This window comes from Notamacropus eugenii, chromosome 3 (genome assembly GCF_028372415.1).
Source record: "Notamacropus eugenii isolate mMacEug1 chromosome 3, mMacEug1.pri_v2, whole genome shotgun sequence".
NCBI classification, from domain to species: domain Eukaryota; kingdom Metazoa; phylum Chordata; class Mammalia; order Diprotodontia; family Macropodidae; genus Notamacropus; species Notamacropus eugenii.
Window position 1 is genome coordinate 263,593,855 of NC_092874.1, and position 21,309 is coordinate 263,615,163.

At 37.4% G+C, this 21,309-nt stretch overlaps 1 protein-coding gene across 1 annotated transcript in view; it reads left to right on the plus strand.

The window, feature by feature from the left end:
- Positions 1–21,309, plus strand: part of TMTC2 (transmembrane O-mannosyltransferase targeting cadherins 2) — a 518,935-nt gene that overhangs the window by 440,771 nt on the left and 56,855 nt on the right. Inside the window, 1 exon segment of the mRNA XM_072655497.1 lies at positions 8,050–8,113. Coding sequence (XP_072511598.1) covers positions 8,050–8,113 — 64 coding nt within the window.

Consider the following 21,309-nt stretch of genomic DNA (forward strand, 5'->3'; position numbering starts at 1 on the left):
TGCTTTCTACTTAGATAAATAATTGGCTTATTTGTTCTTCACTTGGGAAGAGAAGGGAAGGGTATGGAAGGAAAGGGAAAGAAATATACATTTGAATGGTGCCTACTGTGTGCCAGGTCTTCTGCTAAGAACTTTTTAGAAATATCTCATTTGATCCCCAGAACAAGTCTGCTAAGCAGGTGGTGTTATTATTCCCATTTTACAGTTGAAGAATTGAGACAAACAGAGGTTAAGTAGCTTGCCCAGGTCACACAACTTTACACAACAAGTAAGTATCTGAGACTGGATTTGGACTCAAATCTTGACTCTGGGCTCATTGCACTATCTCCTCAGCTACTGCTTCCCTCCATTTCTATTTGTGTAACTAGCATTTAGTAAAAAGAAACCAAGCCTTTAGTTATGAGTTGCATGCCTTCCTCTTTAAGGGACAGTGACCACAGAAGCAGCTTGAACTTAAAAGTCATGTCTCCTAGATTAACAGTATTTAGAAGGCAGACAGGTGTATTTCTAATCTGGTACTCCACTCTCTGAGGAGAGCATCATGGCCAAGTTTGTTCTCACTATTCCAACCTCATTCCTAGTATTGTGATTTGGGGTGCTTGGAACCCTGGGATGCAAGGGTACACAGGGGATCTGCCTCAAAAGAATTCAAGCCTTCTTTCAGTTAGATATTTTTGTATCACCAATAGAAGGGGGTGAAATTCTAAAAATCTGTGAAATTTAATGGGGATAAGATTGGTACTTATATCTAAGAAAAGACTGTGAGAAGATCAGGATGGGATTAAGGAGTGGTAAATAGCCTGTGGTTGGCTAGGTGCCAACAATAAAAGGAGTTAAGTGATGTGAGAGCCCTGGTGAAAGGGCAGTTAAAAGAATTATTGACTATCTAGGTGGCGGGTTGGATCTGATGCCTCAGGAGAAATGCCAGCAATCTGGGCTGCTAAAATATGTGGAAAATTCAAGGTCCAGGTCCCATTGGTAGGAATCTAAGTCCCCCTTGGGGAGATATGACAGTCCAGAGATAGCTATCCATGCATGTCTGTGAGCCTAGAAATACACGTAATATAAATGGATAGCACATCCTCATTGCATACTGTGATCTTTGATCATAGAATAAGAAACCATATTTTAGTTAACAGAATGTTGGATTTGGAATCAACAAAATATGAGTTTCAGTCCCACCTCGACACTTGCAGATTGTATGACAATAGGCAAGCCATTTAATCTCTGGGAGTCTCAATGTCTTCATGTGAACAAAAGAGAATTGGGGGGGGAGGGGGGAGGGACTTATACCTATAGTACTTACCTGATAAATTATGGGCCTCAAATAAAATATAAAATGTTTTGCAAATCACATAGTGCTATATAAATGTTGTGGTCTTTATAACTGAACAACTATCTAGCATGTATCTTTGTAGACAGATGGAAGGCTCTCATTTGGGGTCATGACATCAACTGTGAAAATACAAGATGAGGGGAATCACAAAATCTTAAGAGACAGAAGGTGCCTCAGAAGCGAGCAAGTTCAGCCTCTACCTAAACCTGAATATTCTCTTTAACATCTCTGATAAATGGTTATCCAGTGCCCCCTAGAATACTTTCAGTGATGGGCAACCATTATGTCCCAAGGGAACCACTGTGGGGTGGCTCTCACGTTAGGAAGCATATCTTCGTGTGAGCTAAAATAAGCCTTTCAATTACTTCTACCCATTGTTTTCAGTTCTCTTCCTCAGGCCAAATAGAGCCTGGCTGCTTCCTCTTTACCTGCCCTTTCTTCTACTATGCTTTGTAGACACATTTTCTTTTTGTCTGTTCTCTTCCCCCTTAGAATGGGAGTGTCTTCTGCTTAGGGACTGTTAGATTTCTTTGTATTCTCATGACTTAACCCTGGGGGCAGCTAGGTGATGCAGTGGATAGAGCATCAGCGCAGGAGTCAGGAGGACTTGAGTTCAAATCTCACTTCAGACACTTGACACTCACTAGCTGTGACTTGGGCAAGTCACTTAACCCCAATTGCCTCAACCTGGGTCATCTCCAGTCATCCTGATGAATATTTGGTCTCTGGATTCCAATGGCTTTGGAGGAGAAGTGAGGCTGGTGACCTGCACAGCCCTCCCTCACTCAAAACAAAGTCAAGTGCAAGTCATGTCATTACCTCTCTAATGACATGGTATTCTTCAGCAATGAAGGACGAACACACACACACACTTAGCCCTGTGCCTGACTGGGATGATGCCTAATGAATGCTTGTGGCCTGACTTTCTCTTAATAGCCTTGTGGATTCTTGAAAGTAGCTGTCTTGTTTTCCCAGGTTACCTTTTCTCCAAGATGAAATTCCCAGTTCCTTCAGTCAGTCAGTTAAAGAACACATATTAGGCTCTTACTCTATGCCATACACTTTGCTTCATTCTGGAGACACAAATATGGGCAAAGAAACAATCCTTGCTCACCAGGAGTTCAGTCTAATCTGGGAAAAGAAAAAAAAGAAACCTTGCAAACAGCCATGTAGAAACAACTATGTTGTTGTTCTGTCCTTCCAGTCATATCCTACTTTATTTGACCCTATTGACATATGTCAATGGTGTTTTCTTGGCAAAGGTGCTGAAGTAGTTTGCCATTTCCTTCTCCAGTGGCAAAAGAGGTTCATTGACTTGCCTAAGGGTATATAGCTAAGAAGTTTCTGATCCTGGATTTGAACTCAGGTCTTCCTGACTGCAAGCCCAGTACTCTATCTTCTGCACCATCTAGCTGCCTCCCAAAAATCTATAAAGAGGATATATAGGAAATCACCAAAGGTTCTGCTTCCTAGTTTCTTCTGCATCCTGGCTACTCATTCCTAGATGAGTCTTGACTTGTTTTTTAATGACCTTTCAACAATATGATGCCCATAATAATACATATGACATGACTAAGATAGAGTAAAACAAGACCATGCTCTCATTTTTGACGTCATTCCTCCTTTAATGAGGTCAGAGGTCAGGGGTCATTACCAAAAAAACTCATTTTTTGACTTTAAGTCCCACTTTTTTACACACAAGCAGATTGGAATATTGGCTAGGTTTGTGCACTTTTTACATGCAGGCAGACTGGCTTACTGGCTAGGCTTGGAGAGAGGAAGACTTGAGTTCGAATACAACCTCAGACACTTACTAGCTGTGTCATTCCAAGCAAGTCGCTTCACTACTCTATGCCTGTTTCCTCATCTCCAAAATCTTCCTATTTCACAGGATTGTTGTGAGGATCAAATGAGTTAACCTATGTAACACTTTAAATATGTTTGTGAACCATCAAGTGCCATACACACATATATACTATTAGATAATATATAGACACTGCAATTATTCAAACCTTCATATTTTTTTCCCATCAAAACTGCTTTCTAGCCATGACTCTTTCATTCCTTTTTTGTGCAAGTAGGACTTTACTTTTAAGCTTATTAAGTGTGAACTAATTACAATCAACCCAATTTGTAAAATTAACAAGTCAACAATTATCATATGGCTGTCTCCAAAAATCAAGCTAAAACAAAAAGCCATTTGATCTTGGATCTTTGCTAAAAGAAAAATTCTGTGCTCAGGCCTTCACTTTGATTAAAGGGACAAAACTCAGGAAGAAAGAATTAAAAGGAGTTTATTGAAAAACTCCAAGGCCGAAACACATTGGTGGGATGATCAACCACTAGGGAACCAAGAGGTCTTCCAACCTTCAGGCATTTTTAAAGACAACTTTTCAAAATAAAAACAAGACAGTCCTGATAGGTTCAGTCTATGAAAAGGGATTGGCCATTATGTCTCAGCTCCTCCTCTACTGAAGCATCACAGGAAATGAGATTAGAGTTAAAGCAGGGATGGACTGCCATATGCTGGCTAGCAGGGTAATATAAAAAAAGAGAGAGAGAGAATGGGATCAGATCAAAGTATATGCATAGACTAGCTGACTCCTCTCTCAACAGACTGATTAATCACTGCATGCTGTACCCAGAAGGCGAGTCAGACTGGAAACAATGGGGTCACCTAAGGCACAGATTTCAATATCTTTAATAAAATTTCAGAATCCAGAACAAAGAATATACTATTCCCATGGTACTCTGTGCTGAGTAGATGCTTGGAGTGTGGTATACACTTAATTATGGTATTCACCATAAGTTAAGAAGAACACTAAGAAATAACTGGTTTGCACATATGAGGATACACCACCAAGAAGAAAGTTCAAAGGAACTAAATTTATTTAGCCTGGAGAAGAAATGACTGAAGGGATATTTGAAAGTGATCTGTCGAGTATTCGAAAGACTGTCATGTGGTTCCAGAGAAGAGAATTTAGTTCACTAAGAAGAGAGAGAGAGGGGGGGATAATTGGATATTTGGCTCAATATCAGGGAGAAGTTTCTAACAATTAGGCTTGTCTAGAAAAGGCAGCATATTGCCTCATAAAGTAGTCATTTCCTTCTCTCTGGTAGCGTTCAAGCAGACATATACGACAGGCTGTCAGCATTTTATTAAAAGAACTCCACATGGCTAAGAGAGGTGGAATTTTATGACCTTGTTAAAAGGAAAATTCTTTATTCAGGCTTTTACCCTGATTACTACAGCAAAACTCAGGAAAAAGAGAATTAAAAGGAATTTATTAAAATATGTCAAGGTAGCAATATATTTACAGGCTGATCCTTAGAGATTAGTAAAGGATTCAAGATGGCGCTAGCTTTTATTGATGACTTTCCTGATAGGATAAAGACAATTCAGATGGGTCCTTGTCAGCAAAAGGGGATGTGTCTCAGTTCCTGTGTTTCAGTTCCTCCCCAATTGCCAGTATGTATAGGCTAATAAGGTTGTAGGTACATTGAGGATAGCAGGTAATAAAAAAGCTGCAGTCTGGGTGATGTTTCCCTTAATAGAAGCTCCACCAATTGTGACTGAGAAGTGGGACCGGGAACATTGGGTCACTGAGTCAGCATGACTTCCCAGGGGGTGGAGGGGGCAATTGGAATTACTTGATTTGCCCAGGATCATACAGCTACTAAGTGTCTGAGGCTATATTTGAACTCAGATCCTCTGGACTCCAGGGCCTGTGCTGTATCCACTGCATCATCTAGCTGTCCCCAGTATAACTTTCAGTAATCTCTAATCCAGGTCTCTCACAACTCTGAGAATTTATGATTCTCTGGATAGTTTTTGTCAATTCATTCTTAGTATCCATGTCTATACCACATACACATTATATATAAATATATGTATACATAATATGTATATGTTTATATGTACACACGTATTCTTGTTTTCCTCCTCCTCATGCCTCCTGCTTTTTATCCATCATTCCCATCCCTCTCCCACTGTAATTTTGGACCCTTACTCTTGCTCCCTTGGCTCTTACAGGTGAGCTCTCACCTTATCCTACCTGGGATGAGGCCTCTATGCCAGTTCCCTGCCATTTCTTCACCAAAGCTTTTACAGTACCCAACCCTTTCTGACTCTAAGAGTTGTCTCTCTCCCAACCCCCTTTAAAATATAAGCTCCTTGAGAGCATCAACTGGTTTTTTTTATTCATATTTTTATCTCTAGCACTTAGCACAATGCCTGCACGTAGTGATTAATAAATGATCTAGCTATCTCTATCTGACTATTTGTCTATCTATTTATCTATCTATCCATCCATCCATCCATCCATCCATCCATCCATCCATCCATCCATCCATCTATCTATCCATCTGCCTATCTATCTGCCTATTTGTCTGCCTATCTATCTATCTATCTATCTATCTATCTATCTATCTATCTATCTATCTATCTATCATCTATCTATCTATCTATCTATCTATCTATCTATCTATCTATCTATCTATCATCTATCCTATCTATCTGCCTATCTATCTATCTATCTGTCTATCTATCTATCCATCTTTCTATCTCACAGTTAATGGTCTGAACTTCTAATCATTGACAGATGCTGTGCTCACATTCATGTCCATGCATCAATTGAGCTCTCCTGTTAATAACCAATTATTTGAATTAGGACCAAAGTTTTTCCCCTTTTCTACTTCCTCATTCAGAAATCAGTTCCTCTAGATTATTTAGGCAGCCTTTGAAGTACAGGGCTGATAATGAGAGGAAAAACATAGATCTGTTCAAAAGGTAAAGAAATTTTAGTCTAGGTGAATCAATGAATTCTGGCCCATTGTGTCTTACTCAGAAAAGTGTGGGGAAAAAATGGGTTCTCTCTTTTGTCTAAATTACCTTAGACAGGATGATATGGGTATAAATAAACCTTTTTGACCAAGACTAAGTGATCAGATTCATGTCCCCCAGCCCCTCATTAGAATAAGCCCACCTCTCATTATAATATGCATTCTCTCATAACTTGTTAACCAGAGTTGATTGCCACCCTCAGGGATACCCCCTTTTCCAAGGGGGCTTTTTGAGTGGGTTCCTTGAGGGGTCTTTAGCATGCGAGATTGCCACTGACCCCTTGTATTAATTATTGCTAGCATGACTAATAAAATGATTAATTACCCAGAAACTATGTCTCTTGAACTTTTTATACATCACACAATACCATAAATGAAAATGTGAGGTAAAGGCAACAGTTAGGTGGCCCAACAGCTAGGTGGCCCAATGGATGGAGCACCAGGCCTATAGTCAGAAAGACCTAGGTTCAAATCTGGCCTCAGATACTTACTAGCTGCATGGCCCTGGGCAAGTCACTGAATGCTGTTTGCCTCAGTTTCCTCATCTGTAAAATGAGCTGGAGAAGGAAATAGCAAAACACTCTAGTATCATTGCCAAGAAAAGCCCAAGTGGGGTCAAACATGACTTAAACAACTGGACACAAGAAAAATACCTTTCAGGTACTTTCCAAGACAAATGCAAAAGCCCTACCATTCCATTTGCTATTCCACTCATTAAATTATTACATCTTTCTTTTGCTGTGAACACTCACCTTGGAATATTTAAAAAAATGAGAATCTTCTTTCCCTATAAAGTTTCTTTCTTCTTTAAGCATCAAACCCCAGTCTGCTTAGCTTACACAAACCTTAGTTTGATCAGTCACACAATTTATTACAATAATAGATAAAACCATATATGTGTGTTACTTGTATGTGTGTATATATGTGTGTGTGTGTATGTGTGTGTATCAACAATGTACTGGTTGTGAGTAACGTCAGCTAGAATCACCTCTAACCATCAGGTGCAGCTGCTGACTTCTCTACATCCAATGAATTCACGGTCTAGCAATTCAGCTCTTTTCAGGATGATAGTCACTCTCCCCTCAATTCTTTTGGGTGAATGCCATGATTATATTATACGGAAATACTCTTACTGAGAGTAACGTTGTGACATGAAGTGACTTTATATGGGTATACGTTTTCAGCAAAGATTGGAAACCAGTTTATGGATGTGTCAGAATTATCTTTGTATAAACAAGAGCTCATACTTCAGTAGTGAAGAATATGTGCATTTGAAATAAGTTTAATATGATTGTTCATGTATAACCTATATTAGATTGCTTGCTGTCTTGGGGACGAAGGGAGGGAGAAAAAAATATTTGGAACTCAAAATCTTATCAGAGTGAATGTTGAAAACTATGTTTACATGTAATTGGAAAAAAGAAAATGTTATTAAGTAGAGGAAAAAAGGAAAAAAAAAGAATATATCCATTTGCAATGTTAGGCCTTGACTGCTTCAGGTTAGTATTGTGAATATTAGCTAAGCCTTACTCCCTGCTGTCAGATGAAAAATGTGAACTATTTAATCACAGCTGGAAAATTCAAGTGTATTTCATTTGTTTGTGGCCATTAAAGAAAATAAACATATGATCAATCTTGATTTGTTTTTTCTTTAAGAATCTTAAATTACTTTTTTGCTGATTGTACTTATTGCTTTGGACACTAGTTTTGGGTTTTTTTTTTAATATTTGGCTTTAACCTTAATTAGTGTTTTTGCAGTTCTTAAACAAACAACCAAGCTTCAAATGTTGGCATTATTTGGCAACACAGGGATTCTGCTAACCCATCTTCAGTTTTCAATTAAATGCTATTTCTTTTTCTTTTCCTAACAGACAAGCTAGCCTCAATGAAGCAGCTGAGAAATATTATGAACTGGCCGCCAGGCTGAGACCTAATGTAAGTACTTTCTTAATGACAAGCATTACTCACTGTGATGGACTCACAGCATGGGTTACATTTGCAGACATAAGAGTATGTCATGCCTGGCTTTCTGATCTGTGAGCTCTCATCCTGAATACCCTCTTAATGGATAATTCTACAAAGAAATCTGCCATTCTCCACTTTTCGGTTTCCCAGAAATAAAACCACTGTGTGGGTTGTATGAAATGTAATTAATTTTGGTCATTTGGATAACGATTTTAGCATTCATGCATGCTTTAAAATTTGGTGGCTTTTTAAAATTAATTGCATAATTCTTTGGAAAAGTATTTTATCATGAAATAAAATATGTAATCTTATAGTTTCATATCCTTTTGCAAAAAGACGCAGGAACCACTTTAACACCACCAATATTTTCTTGTTCTTATGTGCTGTTAAAAAATTTAAGACATGGATCTTTCTTTTCCCACAGTTTTCATTTCTGACAAATGCCTTCTTCAAACTTCAGCAGAAGTTGTTTGCATTAGAATTTTTCCCCAGGGTAGTCCCACTTCTGTAAAGTGAGAGGGATATAAATTAAATCATTCTTGTTTTAAGCAGAGCAGGTTCTTTATGATAAAAATGGCTTTATATCTGGCTTCCACTGATGTTCTTTCCTTGGCACAATGTGGACTTTCAGGCAATATTTTCTCATTTTTTCCCTCTTCATTGCCTTGTTCATCCCCAATATGGGCCCCCTGAATATCTTTAGAGAACTTTTAATATAAAAATAGAGTGTTTACATGGGATACCTAAAAGTCATGAGTCTGATTTCTGTAAAGTACTCAAGAAAATCAATATCACTGCTTCATAGACTAACCAAGACTTTTAGGTTGTGGATTTCTCCCAGATGTAACCAACCTCAACTTGAATACAAATCACTCTTCTTTCTTTGGGGAAATCAAGATATGATACAAAGAGATGTGTAAAGGTGTATAGTAGAGCAGATGCCTTTAAGATATTATATTGATGGCTTTAAAGGACTATCTTGCTCTCCCCCCAAAAAAGTCCAAAGTAACTAAAAGTTATATAATGTATTAATACCTGCAAAGCTCTTTGTTTTCATCAACCGTATGACCTTGAGCAAATAATTTCATTTTTCTGTGCCTCAGTTTCCCAATTTTTAAAAAGAGGAGATGGTACTAGATGGTTTTTGAGTTCCCTTCCATTCTTGTAAACTCTGATCCTGATGCTAACACGTTAATGCAGACCCTCAACACCATCTGCCTGGACTATCACAGTAGTGATCTGTCTTCTGCCTTTAATCCACTCCTCATAGAGCTATTAGAATTGTCTTTCTTTTGTGACATGATCACTCTTCTACTGAAACATTTTCTATGGCTCCCTATTGTCTCCAGAGTTAAGTTAAAACTCAAAACACTCCACAATCAGGCAACCTCCCCCTTCGTACATGTGCACACACGCACACACACACACACACACACATATCCTGGTCTTATATTATTCCACACAGTGCACTCTGCTCTGACCACAATGGACCCACCACAAATAGACCAAAAGTGATCTGACATGGTTGTCTTTGACCATGTTCTTCTTCTTAAAATGTCCACCTTTGCCCTCTTTAGTTCTGATTTATTCTCTTAAGCTCAGCTCAAATACCAGGCCCTCCATGAAACCTATTCTGCCTTAGTCATTAACAGTCTTCCCTCCTCAAGCCTTATAGGGTCCCTTGTTATAAAACTCCCTAATTAATGTATATAATAATGTTTAAGCTTGTGTCAACATCCTATTAGAGTATAAACTCTTTGAAAATGAGGAGTGTATCTTACCTAAAATTTTATCTCCTGGCACTTAGCACAATGCTTTGCTCAGAGTAGGTACTTAATAGTTTAAAATTTATACAAATTTAAGGTTTGTAAAGCTCTTTACAAATATCTAATTTTATCCTCCCAATTACTGTGGAAGGTAGGTTCTATTATTATCCCTATTTTACAAATAAGGAAATTGAGGCAGACAAAGGTTATGTGAGCTACACAAGGTCACATAGCTAGTGAGTGCCTAAAGCAAGATTTGAGCTTATGTCTTACTGACTCCAAGTCCAATGCAACATCTCACTTGCCTAGTTATCACAACATTCCATATAGCTTGCATTTACTTAATAAATGATTGTATATGAACACATGAATGAGAGGTGATGTATGCATATGGGATCTCAGTAAAGAGGCAATGGATTACAGCTGTGACATATTGCATCCAGGGTCAGATTTGTAATGCTTTGTTTTCCTGAACAGTTTTTCTTTGAATGTAGAGGGTTCCTTGGGAATTATTGGAAAGGGACAGTGGTATAAAAACAAACAAAAGAAATAATTGAAAAAATTTTTTTAAATAAAAATGCACTACTTGGGCCTAACTAGCATGATAAATTCAAGGAGGAAGAGATCACGTATAATCCCTCGGATCCGGGAATCTTTAGGATTTAGAAAAGCTAAAACCTGGCTGTGCTCCCTGAGAAGGAGTTTGCAAAAAAGAGAATTACTTCAATAGGTAGCCATATGGGAGCAGTCCATTTAAAGTCCAGGGTATAGCATATGAAAAAATAATATTAACAATAAAAACATCAAAAACCACATGATTATAGCATTAAATTCATAGTTTTCTCTGCCAGAGCAGGTTGGTGACCTCTCTACAACTTAAAGTCTTTAGAGATTTGCCAAGAACATTACAAGATTAAGTGACTTGCGTGGGCTCATACATCCAATATGTATCAAAGGCAGTACTTGAATCTGTGCCTTCTTGGCTCCAAGACTGGCTCTCTATCTATTGCATATTCTTGCCTCTGATAAAAAGGTTGTAGTTTGGCCCGGTGATACTGACTTCCTTCTTATTCTTCAACATGACATTGCATGTTCCAACTCTCTGGATGTCTGCAATGCCAAGAACCTTTGACCCTCCTCATCTCAGCCTCTTGGCCTCCTTGGATTCCTTCAAGTCTCAACTAATATTCATCTTCTACAGGAAGCTTTTCCTGATTCCTCTTAATTCTAGTGCCCTCCCTCTGCTGTTTATTCTCAATCTGTCATCTATATTAGGGCTCTTAACCTTTTTCCTCTCGCCACCCATTTTCATGTTTTTGGCAGCTTATGTCATTGGTCATTATGTCATATTCATTGGTGTTGCTTGGCCTGAGGTCATCTGCAGTGCAAAGTGCACATGCTTTGTATTTAGAACCAAGGCTGCAGTTAAATTGTGTGATATGCCACCAGCAAGCACTGCCAGAAAGACCTCAGATTCGTTGCATATTTGATTTTTAATTCATTTTTGGTCATTGTGTGTTCAGAGACCTTTTACTATTTCCAAATTTTTGACCCACATTTTAAGTGTTGCAAACTTGTGTTGTCCTACGTATAGCTTATTTGTAGACAGCTGTTGGCATGGCATTGGCCTTTTATACTACTCATAAGCTCTTTGAGAGTGGGGCAGGGAGGCTGTCTTTTATCTTTCTTTGTATCTCCAACATTTAGCACAGAGCTTAACACATAGGAGATACTTAAGAAATGTTTATCGATTGACTTACTTAGTTTACATAAATGTATATAAAAATGGGGAAATAGTTGGGAATCTGAGTGTAAAGTATCTTAAATGCCATGGTAAGGGGTTTTTACTTGATTAGGCATGCAGTAAGAACACACTATAGGACTTTTAGTAGTGCAGTATGTTTAGCCCTCCCCAGTTAGGAAGATTACCCTGACAGGAAGTTGAAAGATCGATTTGATGGAATGACTATCAACAAAGCGAGCAGTTGACTCTTTCCCTTGGGATCCTCATGGTCTATGTTGACATACTCTACTTCACCCCAATTTTTGTACCAAGTTAAACCATTCAGCTTGAGGACTTTGAGGTGATGAACTGGGTGAAGCGTGTTCCACACATGACTTTATAGAGACATCATTGTGGGTGGCGCAGATGAGTTCAACTGCATCATGGTGGAATAAAATCATTCTGTGTAAAAGTTTATCAGTCATTTAGAGGAACTGATTTTGGAGTCAATGAAAAGGTTTACTTCAGAATTCCTGTACATTTGACTTGTAAGATACTCTTGTAACAGAGTGTTTCCTCTGATTTACTTCATTTTAGTGTTTTGCATGCTGAATTAGGGGGACTATTTTAATATGTTATAGTGTATCATCATAATACTATAGAAAAACCCTACACTGATAGACACATCATTTTTTTTTGCTCTTGCCTTCAATTCCTTGCTTGATATCACTCAACAAATATTTATCAAATGCTTGCCACACAATGTTCCATATCAGTTCTTCAACCTTTCTACTGCATAATTTACAAAATTCATTAATATTAAAAATAAAATGTGGCATCAATATTTTATGGCTGCTGTTCTACTTTATTTGACTTTTTGTACAAAAATGAGTGAAGATTGAACTTCATAGGAAGATTTGTTAAAAATCTTATAGGAATGATAAGATGTTTTACCAAATATTTTCTCATAGGTTTTTTTTATTTCTCTACTTTTCTCCCTATAAGGCATCAAATACAATTTACATTAGTCAGTTTAACTATCAATAATTCATCTTACCCTCACTCCTCTTTGCATCATATTTGCCTCAAAATGATGCTGTCTTACATCTAGAGAGGATCTAGAGAGAATATTTAAATGGAATTGCTGTTAACTATTTGGACTAAGATGTTCACTAATATCCAATCTAACTCTCATTTTCTGTGAGCATTAGCTTTATCTTTCCTGTGAGAATTAGGCTAAATTCTGCATTAAATGGTCCACTGCTGAATTGGTGATTATTTCTTTAATCAGAAGGTAAAAGTAGCGAGGAAAGAAACCATTTACTAGTCTGTATCAGAGACTGGTTGTCAAGTTTAATATAACAGGACTTTTAGAGAAAGGGAAAATTTTATCTTAGAACTTTTGAAGGAACTTTACATGATATATACTATAGAGGATGGAGAGACCATTTTTACACCATTCCCTGGAAGAAAATATTATCTTCTTGATCAAATTCCTCATAGTTTTCTTCCTTGGTTTCTGTAACGTACTTATCTCATTCTCCCTTTCTGTTGAAATTATTTTTCTATGTGTCTTTTACCTCTTAATTAGTTTATAATCCCTTTGTGGTAACCACTAACACCTAGCATGGTACCTTGGATAGAGGATTCACAAAATAAATCAATGAGCAAACATTTATTTTTTAAACATCAATGGTGGTCACATAAAAGAGCAATGAGCAGCAGGTCTTCCTGCTGCCCTTGGTTTATTGTGTGAGAATGTAAGCATGCTCATTAGCTAAGATGTGGATAAAGCCTTTTGTACTTATCACTGTATATATATGAAGATTTAAATAAGGATAAAATAATTGAATCTATACTGATAAAATATATTAAAAGACAATAATAGCATTTTGTTCATATTGTCATTTTAGGCTTATCTTTAATTATGATATTCAGATTTTAATTTTTTAATAATTCTTTCTGTAACTGCTCTATTATTTTATAATAAATTTGAATCAGAAATATACTTTATTTTCCTTTCTTGTTATATTACATTAGTAAACAGATGAAAAGTTTACCTAAAACAATTATTTCATATTGCCAATAGGCTAGAATCATTGCCATATTTTACCCATACCTCTTGCTTTTTGAATAGTGCAAATTCAGATAATGGGATTCATTAAATGGTGCCTGGCTGTGAAGGAAGGAAGGAAGGAAGGAAGGAAGGAAGGAAGGAAGGAAGGAAGGAAGGAAGGGAGGAAGGGAGGGAGGGAGGAAGGAAGGAGGAAACAGGAGAGAGGGAAAAAAGAAAAGAAAGAAAAAAGAAAGAAGGTGAGGGGGAGGGAGGGAAGGAAGGAAGAAGAAGAAGGAAGAAAATGATGAAGTAAGGTCCTAGAGAAGCAGGAGGAAGGGATAAGAGCAAGATAATATACTGGATATGTCAGTCTCACAAAAGAAGATGGACACCTCTTCCCATGAGATGGGGAGAGAGGAGCATATGACTGAAATTTTAGGAAATTCTGAGGTGGTAAAAAGAGTATGGTTCATGACAGATGAAAAGGAGAAATTTAAAGAGCATAGATTCCCTTTCACCTTCTGAAATGAAATTGATGGCTATGTCTAGGATAGGTAAGCATGTGTAGAGAAGCCCCGTTGCATAGTGATAGAAAGTTGACATTGGAGTCCAGCAGCTCTGGGTTTAAGTTCGGCCTGTGACACATAATAGCTTTGTGACCTTGGGCAAGTCAATTTAACCTCTCTTAAATTCTAAGTTACAGAGGAGTTGCTGACCTGTGTTTGTCAAGGTCTTTCCCACCACTCTGGAGAGGGGTAATGGTAGTGAGTAAAAACATTTGAAAAACAATTGTGGGGATTCTAGTGGTGATAACTAATAGGAAATAAACAATCTAGATTAATGGCTTATCTGAATTGGCTGATCATTGTCAATTCAACAACTTTGCTGTTGTTGGTATAAAGTTTGAGGCAGTTCATAATCATAGATTTCTAAACAAAATCCTCAAATTTTGAAGGGATAATAATATTGCTTATTGAAATGTAATGGCTCATCTACCTGACTTTTATATATTTAATATTGTACTCACACTTGCTTTTGCTAATTTCCTATTTTATGAATGTACTGTATCAGGCATTAATAATATACGAACTTGACAAGGATGCTCTCCAAGTTTGTAAGCAAACAAAAAGTACTCACAGCACCTTTTTCTGGGCAGTTAAAGATCTTCATTATTTTCATCCATGCTTATCGATCGGAAGCATCACTGTCTTTTGGGCTTTATGGCAATGATTCTCTGGCAAAAAAAAAAAAAGAAATAGCTATACAAGAAAAGGAGCATGGGTAAAAATAAGTTAGCATTACTGAGTGCAACTATGCCCTAACCAATGGCATGTATTTTAAAAATGCATTTGTGCATGGGATATGGGGAAGGAGTAGAATTCATATTTTATAATAAATATGGAAAGATTGAGAAGAGCCTAGAAAGAGAACCACCCAAGTGATTGCAAAGGGATTCAAGGGAAACAGTTAATAATTAGAATTGTTTGGCCTGAAGAAAAAAGACTTGGGGAAGTTGTTTCAATAGCTCCTCAAGATAGAGCAAAAGAATGTGAAATTAAATCAGAACTATGAAAATTTTAAATTAGAAATTTTTTAATTTATTGAGAAGATTTAAGTTAATGAAAATGAATTACCTTGGATGTGCTTTAGTTGTAGCTGTTTGTGAGGTGAGGGGAATTACATCACTTCCTGAGAGCCTTGACATAGGCTTCTATGGTATGTGGCAAACATTCATTGTATTCACTCACTGTAAAATTAGAGATTTTGTATTTTTTGTCCTATAGCAACTGAGGAGTCACTGAAGTCATCGGTGATTTTCAGCTAGGGCAGTCTCACACATGATGATGTCTCAGGACATTAGAAAGGTTATTTTGACAGCTATCTAAAAGAAAGACTGGAAAGGTAGAGATTGAAAGACCAATTAAGAGGTTAATGAGTCTGGGCTTTGAGAATTAAAAAGGATCTTACTTAAAGGAACGGCAGAGTGAGAAGAAATGAATGTAAGACATGAAGGTTGACTAGACAAGATATGACAATTCACCTGACATAAAGTGTAAAAGAAAAGAAACTCATGATGACTCCAAAGGTTCTAGTCTAGCTGACTATGAGGACAATGATTCTATTAACAGAAACAGGGAAGGTTGAAGCAGGGGCATTAGGAGAAGGAAAGTAAATTCCATTTTAAACATGCTGAATTAGAGTTGCTGATGAGAATTCTAGGGAGAGATAACTAGCAGGGAGATAGAAAGCTGGGAATAATATGAAAGACAGGCTAAAATCTGTCCTCACTTGACTGAAATTACTCTCCATGGTCACCTGGTCTTTTCATCAGGAATGCTTGAAACTGCTCTATTTCATTAAATTTCTTTTTTTTCCCCTAAGTATTATACTTTGTTTTGATGGGTAGGTTATTCATAGCTTTAATCCTGGCTCTTTTGCCTTCAGGAATACCATACCACCCAAGACCTTTGCTCCTGTAATATGGCAGCTGTTAAATCCAGCATGATCCTTACTGTGGTTCCATGGTATTTGAATGGTTTCTTTTTGCATTAAGTATTTTAAGTATTTTCTCTTTGACCTAGGACCTCTGGAATTTGGTTATAATATTCTTCGGTGTTTTCATTTTTCAATCTCCCTCAGGTAGCTATTAGTGGATTCTATCCACGTCCATTTTACCCTCTGTTTTGAGGATGCTGGGGCTGTTTTCCTTGACAATTTCTTGAAATAGAGTGTCTAGGCTCTTTCTTTGATGACGGCTTTCACATAATCTGATAATCTTTAAATTATCTCTCTTTAATCTGTTTTTCAGATCATTTTTCCGATGAGATATTTCACATTTTCTTCTATTTTTTCATTGTTTTGACTTTGTTTTATCGTTTCTTGATATCTCATGGAGTTATTGACTTCAAGTTGCCCAATTCTAATTTTTAAGGAATCATTTTCTTAAGTGAGTTTTTGTACCTGTTTTTCCATTTGACTAATTCTACTTTTTATAGGAGTTATTTTCATCAGTGAGTTTTTATATCTATTTTTCCATTTGGTCAATTTTTAAGGTGTTATTATCTTCAGTATTCTTTTGTGCTTTTTTTCTTTACAAAGACATTAATTGTCTTTTCATAATTTTCTTTCTTTGAGAATTGTGGCAAAAAAAGAAAACTGCCATCCTGTGTTCAGTCTGGCAATTGTCATCTCCACTCTTAATTAGGTTGATCCTCATTAAATGAATGCATTTGTCACCAAGAACATATTCCAAGCCTTTTTAGGTTTCCTAGTTTCACTTCCATGTCACCATCAGATATCAGAATATACTTTAGTCCATGTGAAATTGCTGTGTCCATAAAGTATGTACATCAGTGTATGTACATATACCCATAGCATTTATAGCATGAAAACACTTTTCTCAAATTCCTCCTTGTCTCCTGCCAAACTATTATTCCCTGATCATCCACAAACCTAGACTAAATGTATGAATATATAATGAGGAACTGATTCTTATATTCCTCATAAATTTCCCAAACTCTCAAATGATCAGTAAAGGCCAGCACAATTCACTTACTTTTTCAATTTTGAATCCTCAGTGGTGGTAGAGCTTCCTGTGGTCACCTTATTAGATAACATGTACATAGCCACATTGAAATCTTCTACTTCCTTGAATGTATTTTGATTTCCAACATCCCATGGGTAATCAGTCATTCTGGGAGATTTATTTTGGTTACATATGTATGAACTTCCACTTTGTTTAGATTCATAATAATCAAAAACTTTGTCATGGTTAGCAATTCAGAAAACGAACTTGAATAACTTTGTTGGGAAAAGCCTCTGGGAAATTTGGTTTGATTTAATTCTCTTAGCCTAAGCATATTTTTATATTTATTCACTTTTAACTGACATCCCTTTATTGGGATGTCATTTATAGAGTGTCACATGCAGCTGATTAATAAGTTTGAATTATTAGAGTGCTATGCCAAAATTCCCTATTGTTAATTGCATAATATATAGAGCTGCATTGGAGGCTTTCTTTTTATTTTATTCCTTACCCCAGTCCCCCTGCCAATTGGCACTACTACCCTGCTTCACTTCTGTTTGTGGAGTGCTTGGGTAGTATTCATGCTAACAGATGTAGTGTTTCATTTGAATACGTTACTCATTTCATCATTTGGCTTATCAGGGTTGTACCTAAGGCAAGGCCACTGGGGTCTTGTCCAAAGATAATAAAATGGGGGGTCACTTCCTCCCCATACTTTCTAGATATGTGCCAGTCTCTGACACATAGAATAACTTTGCTTTCTCATTTGTCCCCATCTCCTGTATCTCATTATCATAACTTCCCTCTCCCCAAGCCTTCCTGGGTAGATCAGTACTCTCAGAGGGATGAGTTATTTCTCATACAGTGATGCAACCTGCAATCAGACTGTCCTCAGGGCCACCTTTTCCCCCATAATGCTTTTGAGCCAGTAAAGGATTCTTTCTACTGGAACTGAATGAATGAATCAATGAATACATGAATAAAAGTCTTTTACTGAACATTTACAATATGCGGGCACATTGATTAGTGAGAGGTGGTAGTGGTGGTGGGAATAATTGCAAAGCATGACAAGTCTTGCCCTCAAGGAGGTGATATTCTAATAGGAGCAGACAATGTATGGGGAAATGGATGCCTGGGAAGAGGGATGGGAAATGAGAGAGACCTGTATGGTTTAGTATCCAATCAGGATGATCTGTGGAGATTCAATTTGGAGAAAGAGCAGCAGTTGCAGCAGGCTAGCCCTCCCTTTCCTCTCCCCCAACTTTGAGGAAGTGGCATACATTGGAAAGTGGGGTGTCTCTGTAATCAGAGGATACTGGTTCAAATCCTACCTCAAGCACTCATTACTCAAGATAATGACCTTAGAAACCTTTCCTATCTCCCTGGACATCACTTTCCTCATCTGTAAAATGGGGTGGTTGGACTAGAAGGTTTCTGAGGTTCTTGCCAATGTTAGATCTATGAGATACTTCTATCTTATCCCCCTCATCCTCTCTCTCTTTCTCTTCGTATTTCCCTTCTTCCCTCTAGCATTTTTCTAGTTACATGACTCACAAAAAAGACATTTTGAATCTAAAAATGCTTAATTTAAAGGTTCTGTAGATGCTTCAGGCGACCAAAGTGGATTGGGTGGGATGCATTTTTGCTGTAATTACATGACCTCTCAGTGACTTTTTTCTCAGTCCTAGATTCATCAGCTAAGGATCTGCAGCTCTTTAAGCCTTGTGTCATGAAGAAGTATCAGCTATACCCTAAGATGGAGGAAGGATCTAGAGGAAGGAGGTCCCATTTCAAGGGACAAAGAAGCAAAATCAAATTGAGCAAACAGGTTATAAGATTATTTGATAGATGGTTATTTCCCACCTATCAGGGTACAAAAAATGGCCATTGTTATCTTGGAAAACTTTTACACATCATTGTTTACAGGTAGATGATGGATAGGTAGATAGATAGATAGATAGATAGATAGATAGATAGATAGATAGATAGATAGATAGATGAATGGGTGAATAGATAGATCATCAATTGTAATGCTAATCACAAAGTTAAAGATCTTTCCCACCCATTCATGGACTGCCCATTAAGAAAATCTTGATTAGGTGAGGTCCATACCTTTTGTTAATTTCTAATGCACTGGTTCTCAAGAGTTGTGATTTCTTCTGGCTCTGAAAAATGCACAAATATTCTGAGGTGAGGTTTTACTTTGGGGCTTAGTTTTTGGAAGAAAGTCTGTATGCCAGATAAGATTCTGGAAAACTGTTAAGGAGTTCCTCCTGCTTTGAAAACCCAGATGTTGGTGCTTCACTCTCTAGTCACTACATATGTATGTAATGGTCAGACAATTGGATCTGTCTGTTGATCTGTGATGTATGTGTTGCTTATGGCCAGGCAGCTGGAAGCACTGTCTGTTGATCTTGATTTCTCTGTATTTCCTCTGAAGTTCAGAGTGCTGACTTTATCCCCTTGAACAAAGCGAATGATATATGTGCTTGATTAAAATGATTGTTGATCACCCCCAAAAAGTTGCCTTTCCTTTTAGAAAAGCATATCAAAGAACTTTTGATAGCAGACCTTGCTGTGTATATCAGGATGCTTGCTTTTACTTCCATCTAGATACCCATCTCTCTATTTACTTATATATTTACCTATTTATATATCTTTATTACCTTGGTCTGTATTTACACTGGAGTAAAGAATTCACTGAGCTCTCATTAAATTAATTCTCTTTTCCCATACAAATTTATACCTCTCCAACAACTTAGAGTCTCAGATACTTGTTTGGGGCATGGGGAGAAAAGTAACCTGCCTAGTGTCATATAGCTCATTTGTGTTAAAGGTGGGATCTAGAAGCTAGATCTTACTGTCTTGGCTACACCTGGTTTCCCCCTTCCCACCTTCACTTTTAGTGATATGGGAATAGAGATTGTGTACTCAAGTAAGATAATCTCCCACATTTCTTCTAGCTTGAAGATCCATTTATTTTACTCTCTGAGAAAAAGAGAGAGACAGAGACAGAGAGAAACAATGAATTTAATTCCCTAAAGTATAGCCTCTTAGCATCAGGGAAGGACCTATTTTGGATGTAAGTGGAGGCAGCTTAGTAGAGTGGACAGAAGACAACTAATGAAGTCAAAGGACCTGTTTCAAGTCCTCCTTTGCTATGTCATACATTTAGATTTAGCTAAATCATTTAGTCTCTCTGGGGTTTAGTTTCCTCATCTGTAGACTCAAGGGGCTGAATGAGATGACCTCTAAGGACCCTTCCAGACCGAAATCTCTGACCTATCTATTTCTGGGTGCCTTCAAACAAGCATTTTTCAGTTGATCTGGATGGTCTTAAATTCAGAGTCCTTTTCCTGAACCACAGCTTTGAACCACAGGAACTTTTTCTTTATATTTTTCCCCACTTGTGGGTCAGGGTGGGGTAAGGAAAGCCAAAAATGCAGGACTCTGGATACAGTGGAATTAGCTCTGCCATAACAAGCTGTGTTTCAGAATAATAGTCACCCCTCTCGAAATGGATTTTATCTTAAAAGTAACTTTCTCAGCTATGGAAAGAGCTGACCCTCATTTGGGAATAATTTTAGTCATCTCAGAAAATGTTTTACCCAACACCAGAGGTTTCTAAAAATGCTGTGAGACAAGAGGGGAGGAGGAGGAAGGAGGAGGAAGGAAGAGGACAGAAAACAATGACTTAATTACTTAAATCTTAAAGGATGTGGTTTCTTAGTTCCTCCTAAGGAGATAAGAACTGTTTATTTAAATAAAATCCGAATTCTCTATCAGAATGGAGGGTGGAAAATTAAAAGAACTTAGTATTGACATTGTCAATAACTTTTCTGGGCTTCCTTCACTGGGAGCATTCTTTTTTAGCCACATAAAAATGGGTAATCAGGGAGAGATTACTAGCACTGTCTCTAGGCTCATAAAAAGAATGTCATTGTTCCCTCTACCTTTCTTTCTCTGGTTTTCCTTATTTTAATTTTCAATTCCTTTTCTTATTAAAGTTGTTCCTGGTTGAATGATTGGTTGCCCTATGTACCATAACTCACTACTTTAAGCACCCCACCTATGCTTTGGGCTTCGTTATTGTGT